Raw genomic sequence first — 7,688 nt, forward strand, 5'->3', positions numbered from 1 at the left:
TCTGACTATTTCTTCCACCACTGAACAAGACAGGTCTACAACGATGGATGTATTAAGAAAACATCAGGATACTACCAACATCCATATGCGACCGTAATAAAATACTAACCGCCGTTACACGTGTGGGGGGAAGCTCATTGGTTTATGATAAAGGTGGGGTCAGCTCATCAAAATATGTGACCAACATTTTAAATTTCTCCAGAGCCAAAAAAATACTTGTTTCATCGTGTTGACGGCAACATCGACATTTGACCAGCAGAGGGCAGCCAACGCGCCTGCGCAACCTCCAGTCTGCCGGGACTTAGGAGAAGAAGACAGTGCTGTTACGTAATCATACAGCGACGTGTAACACACGCACGAGGATGTTTTGTTACTCTACGTTAAAGTTGAGGGATTATTTTGTAAAATAAAGAGCACAGAAGAACTCATCGAGCCTCAGAGAACGAGATAAGTCAGTAATGGCGGACTTTTCGTCGCTGGGTCTGTCAGACTGGCTGGTTAAACAGTGTAAACAGCTGGGCATCAACAAGCCCACTGCTGTCCAGGAAAACTGCATGCCGCCCATACTCGAAGGTAAGACAGCTTTCAGGGTAGAGACATATCACCCTGGCCTCTACCTGTCATGTAAACATCCCAGTCAACAGTCGCGACAGGTCATGCAGATCTCTGTTGAAATAGTTATCAGTGAAATGATCAGTAATGATCAGGCAAGGCAAACACCTGGAAGGAGATCAATACTCCAAATGAGCAAATACCATTGTGTATAATGTAGCTATGATACACGTGTCTATCAGCTCTTAGTTCCGGTTAAATTATTATTTGAATTTAGTTTTAGTTTTTAACTGAGAGGTATGATTCAGAAGTCAGGAATAAGGCCGCTGTTTCCCCATTACTCTCAACCTCAAAATACACATTAGTAGTCGGCTATAAATAATATTTTTTTTTCACATATGACTGCCGCCAAATTTGCCAGAAAAATACATGGATCAATAAATGTTTCAAAATATGATCGGATCCATGTCTGGGAGTTTGTAGATAGCGCAGAGATATAATACATGATCGGTCTTTTTTTAGATGATGAGAAAAGTATTTTTATACTTTAAAGTAAAATCATTTCAAGTCATGACAAGTGTACTACTCACCAGAGTTTAGAGCAGGTGAATGACGGTGTTTTTCTTACCAGGTCGGGATTGTATGGGCTGTGCGAAGACCGGAAGTGGGAAGACAGCAGCGTTTGTGCTACCTGTGGTGCAGAAACTGTCAGAGGACCCATATGGCATCTTCTGCTTGGTGCTCACTCCAACCAGGTCAGTGCTGTGTAGTTTTAAAGAGAGAGAGAGAGAGAGAGTTTAGTTGTTTAATGGCTATTCTTCCTGTCAGATTGTGTAATTTCCAGATATTTCTAGAAATTCAGTCAACATGTTTCTGTGATCTAAAACATCAGTGGTGAAGGACAGGTTGTCAGTCTATCAAAAATAAAAGCACAATGACTCTAAACTGAATAATCCTGATATTCGAGTCCTACGCGTTTCAGATACACTTATAAGCCTCAGATCCTAAATAATGTATACAGCTGAGAAAAGAGTTTTTTTCCAAAACTACAAATTCAGGATAATGACTTTCCTTTAAAGGTTATCAGCCGGGATTTCAACACAGATTGTTTAGATTTTAATTCAGGACGACAGCAGAATACAAAACATGTTTCAAATAAATCTTTGTTTCTATCAGATCCATAATGCATGTGTTGTTGATACTTAAGATTAAGAGCACTGTAAGAAATATGTTCCCATACATCCAGCTGATGGTGTTGTATATGTGATGTCATGCAGGGAGCTGGCCTATCAGATTGCAGAGCAGTTTCGAGTCCTGGGGAAGCCACTGGGTCTGAGAGACTGCATCGTCGTCGGTGGAATGGGTATATCCTTTATTCTGAGAGTCTGCTGGGGTTTCAAAGTACCGGTCTTGCATCGCTGCTGCAGAAACTGAAATGAAACACGGCTGCCTACTGTTACTGTTGAATTCTGTCTAACCCTCTCCTCTGTGTCGCTGCTTTGTTACTGACAGACATGGTGAGCCAGGCACTGGAGCTGTCCAACCAGCCACATGTAGTCGTAGCGACGCCCGGACGGCTGGCTGATCACATCCGCAGCTCCGACACCTTCAGCATGAGCAAGATCCAGTTTCTAGTGAGTTCAGGACAGACCGCAAACGGAGGATTGGACAATGTTTCAACAGTTTGTGACATCGTCTTTATGTGTTTGTCCAGATTCTGGACGAGGCGGACCGGCTGTTGGAGCAGGGCTGCACTGACTTCACCAAAGACCTGGAGACTATCCTGGCTACTTTACCGGCTAAACGGCAGACGCTTCTGTTCAGCGCCACGCTCACGGACACCCTGCACGAGCTGAAAAACATCGCCATGAACAAACCTTTCTTTTGGGAGAGCAAGTCAGAGTGAGTAACCTGCTGCTTAAAGACTGTTTATAGAAATATTTAGCAAATTCACAGGACCTTGCAGGTGTAATTTTGATCTGTTTTAAACTTTTTTTGCAGGGGTGTATTCAGTGTATTTGTAGCCTACAAAGCAGCTACAAACCCTTGCAGGTGTATCCAGTGGGAAAAATGTATCCAACATAATGTTACAATCCATCTTGCATGAATACTGGCCTGAATCCATAGAGCTCCAGGTTTGCTGTTCTGTACTATGACGTCTGACCTCTCTGGCAACAGAATATCTACCTATATAATTTTATAGTATCTATCATCTATATAGATGTATCTATTTATATATCTATCATATACTGTGTGTATATATAGATGTATATTTGTACATCTATATATCTATGTATATACAGTAGATTGATATAGATAGATTTTCTGTTGCCAGAGAGGTCAGACGTCATAGTGCAGAACAGCAAACCTGGAGCCGTATGGATTCAGGCCTGGACTCGTGCAAGATGGATTTGAATAGGACACAGTGAAAAGATCACAATCTTGTTAACAGGACACGGACAGTAGAGGAGCTAGACCAGAGGTACATCCTCACTCCCGAGAAGGTAAAGGACGCCTACCTGGTCCACTTGATCCAGACGTTTACTGATGAGCATGACGACTGGTCTATCATCATCTTCACCAACACGTGCAAGTAAGAAGCCCAGAAGTAATTAAAATGTACATATGTGGTACATGCCAGTACAATCTTACCCTAATGCAATGAGGGGTTTCTAAAGCTGATATGAAACTTGTAATGTTACCAGTGTGCTGTTGAACTCCATTATGATTGCTGACGCTGCAGTTTCGGGTTGTGATTAGTAGTGTAATAGTGGGACAAAATATTTTACCAATAGCATACATGTTTGTCTTTTGTTTTTAAACAGGTGAGCAGAAATTTAGCTTATAAGGTGAAATGTTATGTCTTTGAAACTTGAACCTGAGTGTGATCAGCAGCCAGAGGTTTCTGTGCATGTACAGTACATGTTGGTTGAAAGTGGTTCACATGAACAAGCATGAACAATTTGTGGTTTCTTACTCAGGGACTGCCAAGTTCTCACCATGATGCTGCGGGAATTTAACTTTCCAACCATCTCCCTGCACTCCATGATGAAACAGGTGAGACTAGTGCAACTCACAAAATTTGAATGTAATCCATCACAGGGAGAAAACAGCATTAGTGAATTTTAGTACCGTAGGCCTGCTGAAGGATGGGTTATGAAGGGCTCTGCATCAGAGAGTTTGTATCCGTATCTGTTTAACTAGTCAATTAAGTTTGCACATTCAAAGAATTTGACTTTGCTTTTGTGTGAGAGAAAGGGGAGAGCAGAGATTTCCTCCAACATGGGTGTTGTGTCCCTTATTGCCGGTGCTCAGAGCTCCACGACAAGCTAGTGTTGGGTGGGAAAATCCTATTTGCCTCATTAAAAGGAAAAAGGCAGAAACGAGTACAAAGCCATGGTGATAATATAAAAAAAAAAAAATCAGTGTAAGGGATTAGAGCAGATTAAATGGGGCCTTCAGAATGAACAACTGCTCTTTATCTTCTCCAGAAACAACGATTTGCAAACCTCGCCAAGTTCAAGGCCAGCGTCTTCAAAATCCTGGTTGCGACAGACGTAGCTGCCAGGTATTTTTTTTAAACACCTTTTTAAAAGTTGAACATCCACATTCAATTCTTCCTCATGTTATTAAACTTCAGTTTCAGTCTGAAATCGTCTTGTTTTGACATCCTTCTTGTTTTCTGATTCACAGGGGTTTGGATATTCCAACTGTCCAGGTCGTCATCAACCACAACACCCCTGGCCTTCCCAAGATCTACATCCACAGAGTCGGACGAACAGCAAGAGCAGGTAACCTTTAACTTTCAGAAACACCAACATCATCCAAGTGTGCCCAGTTGATGACTCACTCTGGATCATTAAACCTCTAAAATAAATGCAGCTCGTGCATGACAAGGTTTCCTTCCCCTGCAGGGAGGAATGGAGTGTCCATCACACTGGTGACGCAGTACGACATCCACCTGGTCCACTCTATCGAAGGACAGATTCGTAAGTTACTTGGTTATAAAGACAGAATTAAAATGTAGTACACAGGAAAAAAAACTTCCTTTTGTGTGTGTTTTCCGAGCTCAGCCAACTCTGTTCTGAACTGTACTGGTGGCTGCAGTTAGGAAACAAGAACGAGCTTACTAATGACAACATAAGCATTTTTGGCTCGGCAAATGTCAATTTTAAAACTGTTTCCAGTCCTACTGATTTCCAGCCGCAGCCTGCCATGCCCCCTGGACTGACGTTACATGCTCACAAGGCCTTGTTTCTCACTCCGCTAACCTAACGTATTGTTGATCAGACGTGATCTTACAAAAGCATTTCCTTTTCACATGCGGTTTGGTCAAAATGAGAAGAGGGTAATTAGCTAAGGTTATTCAACATATTTATAAAAAATAAAATCACATTTTTCAATTTCAGCATTCAAATAGATATATATATTTTTTTTTACTATTCCAATTATATTTGACTTTCGGAAACAGCCCTAGTCTTAACCACCTGACAACAACCCCAAGAAGCTCGAAATACATGTGTTGTAAGCCTCCAGTATTTAAAGTGTGGTGTAACTCAACAAAAACTGTCTGTTGTTATTAGAGACAAAGCTGAAGGAGTATCCTGTAGAGGAGAAAGAAGTCCTGAAGATCCTCACCCAGGTCAACGTGACCAGACGGGAGATTGAAATAGTACGGACGCCTCTTATCTTCATATTCAGTGTTCTGGAGGACTATATGTTAATGATGGATTTGTCAGAGCCAGTACATAAAACAGTTTTATTTCTTTTACATATGCTGTAAGTCATTGCCGTTTAGATTTTTCAGACTAGACACTAAAATGACTTATGTTTTTTGGCATTGTAGAAACTTGAGTCGACAGACTTTGATGAGAAAAAGGAGATCAACAAAAGGAAACAGCTGATCTTGGAGGGGAAGGTAAGTTTTTTTTTTTTTTTTCTTCTTCTTTACCCAGTTGGCACATTTAACAAAACAAAGTTTGTGTAAATACTATCAAGATGAAACAAAACGTCAAGTTGTTTATTTTAGAGTGATTTCCTTGAGAGGAACGAATATGTAGCTGTAAACTTCCGTTAAGGTGTTTTGTAAAGTATTTGGTACTAATTATAGGTAAAATGTAGGCAGTTTATTTCCTACACTTCTTCAGCTGAACATGCAAAAACATCAACACATGGTAAATTAAGTTTATAAATTTACTGGGGTTCTTTCAAAGAAATTTCTCTGGAAATCAACAATTTCTTAAAGCCACAACTCAAAGCGTAACTGTTGCCAAAATACAACCTAGGGTCTTTTTGTGAACGTATTTTAGTCAAACTTTTGTTTAAAAGCATAATTAGGATGGAAGCGCCTCTTTTAAGATTTACCGTATTTTCGTTTTGGGTCAAATGGTCTTTTGAATGGGAGTGCTAGGGTCACTATGATAACTTCAAAAATCACTTTTTTTAAAACACTCCAAACACTGAAACGTTGCTTAAAATAGCACCAGAGGCTCTACACATGAACTTGAGCATTGTTTGTGTACACAAACTCTTTGACTGGCAAGATGGCAGCAACTGGAAAAACCAACAGCTAAAGTGAGTCGTTCAAAAACTCTTCAGTAACTGTGTACACAATGTTCTCAACGCTCAAGTTCATGTGTACAGCCCCTGGGTGATACTTGGATCAAAGTTTCAGTGTTTTAAAAATAGGGATTTTGATGCTGTCATAGTAGTGACCCTAGCACCATTTAAAAGGCCAATTGACCAAAAAAAGAAAATACGCTCAATCTTAAAAGTAGCACATCCATCCTAATTATGCTTTTAAACCAATGTTTGACTCGGGTTCATTCACAAAAAGACCCTAGGTTGTTTTCTGGCGAGAGTTTTGCTTTAAGTGACAGCTTTGTCTATTTTCCCAACAATCGGTACCAAATATCCTTGGATGATTAAACAGCTTCTGAGAATCTGACCGTGCGAGTTCAACTGGCCTGTTGTTGATTTGTGGTCAAACTGCCGTTTCAGGATCCCGACCTCGAGGCTAAGAGAAAAGCCGAGCTGGAGAAGATCAGGAGCCAGAAGAAGAAATTTAAACTAAAAATCCAGGAGAGCATTCAGAGACAGAAACATGGACAGCTGAAAAAAAAACTGATAAAGAGAAAACAGATGAAAAAGAAAAAGGCAGCACAGGCAACAGCGTGAACTGCTGTGACCCCTGTATATACTAAAGATGTTACTGTACTATATCTAATATTTTTGTGTGTGGCGATCTGCAAGTAAATTTGAACTTGTGCTGAATTTCATATAATCAAAATTGTTCAAATTGACAGCCTTTATTGATTCAGTTTAACAAGAAACCACCATGTTGTGATGAAACTTCACTGCAAATATATTTCAGATAGGTATTTACATCACATTGAGCTCTCGATCTCTGCCTGTTGTCATAAGGGTTTGGATGCAAATGTATGCAACAACTCATTCACAACTGAATCACTTCAATGATCACTGCACATGTTGCAATTCATTGTGGCTCAGAAGATGGGAAAACACTAAAGCAATAATATCACGGGCAGCAGGTTCTGAAAGCTCTAACATGTTAGGATCTCAGTGGAACAGGTTGACGTGCAATACCAATTCATTGCACAATAGATTTGCACAATGTCAACAAAACAGAATTATTTCTAAGTCAAATAAACATGGCAATATCTACTTGTAACATGATTGTCTGCTGAAACAAGAAGCAGGTGAGAAACAACAGTGGAGTACATTCTTACTCTGTTCAGAAAGCATCTTTCCTGGAAGAGTTAAAAAACTACAATCCCTCGGAAAGTTTGAGGAGGAGATACAAAACTAATGACAGGAAACGGCGTCCGCCTCATTACTGTGGTCAGCAAGTTGCTACAAAAACAGATTTTAGTAAAACTACACAAAATGGCTAAATAACACCTAGCTAAACAAAACATGACACACGCAAAGCAGCGAATCCTCAGACAAAAGCAAAGTTTGGATCAACTCAAGGTTCAGGTTCACACAGTCCTCCAGGAAGAGGGTTTAGGATCCACATAAATCTCCAGAGGAACTCTACAAGGAATACATAATGCCGGCAAAACAACTTTGCACAAATGAAAAGTCCACAGAAGGAAAAATAAATTCTACCAGCC

The 7,688-nt window shown here is 40.3% G+C and overlaps 1 protein-coding gene across 1 annotated transcript; it reads left to right on the forward strand.

The window, feature by feature from the left end:
- The first annotated feature begins 302 nt into the window (after positions 1–302).
- Positions 303–7,642, forward strand: ddx49 (DEAD (Asp-Glu-Ala-Asp) box polypeptide 49). Its single transcript, XM_032524747.1, has 13 exons — positions 303–573; positions 1,184–1,307; positions 1,830–1,915; positions 2,065–2,186; positions 2,267–2,454; positions 3,005–3,145; positions 3,534–3,609; positions 4,044–4,120; positions 4,246–4,343; positions 4,467–4,541; positions 5,136–5,224; positions 5,399–5,470; positions 6,553–7,642. The coding sequence occupies exons 1-13, from the start codon at positions 459–461 to the stop codon at positions 6,727–6,729; spliced, it is 1,440 nt and encodes a 479-aa protein (XP_032380638.1). The 5' UTR covers positions 303–458; the 3' UTR covers positions 6,730–7,642.
- Positions 7,643–7,688: the final 46 nt, after the last annotated feature.

Source organism: Etheostoma spectabile, chromosome 9 (genome assembly GCF_008692095.1).
Source record: "Etheostoma spectabile isolate EspeVRDwgs_2016 chromosome 9, UIUC_Espe_1.0, whole genome shotgun sequence".
Lineage (NCBI taxonomy): Eukaryota > Metazoa > Chordata > Actinopteri > Perciformes > Percidae > Etheostoma > Etheostoma spectabile.

Excerpts from the sequence above, each read along its gene's own strand:
- ddx49 (XM_032524747.1), top strand. The coding sequence starts at position 459 with ATGGCGGACTTTTCGTCGCTGGGTCTGTCAGACTGGCTGGTTAAACAG. Across the intron at positions 1,916-2,064 it reads CATCGTCGTCGGTGGAATGG|ACATGGTGAGCCAGGCACTG; the intron begins GTATATCCTTTA and ends TGTTACTGACAG. Across the intron at positions 4,344-4,466 it reads CGGACGAACAGCAAGAGCAG|GGAGGAATGGAGTGTCCATC; the intron begins GTAACCTTTAAC and ends CTTCCCCTGCAG.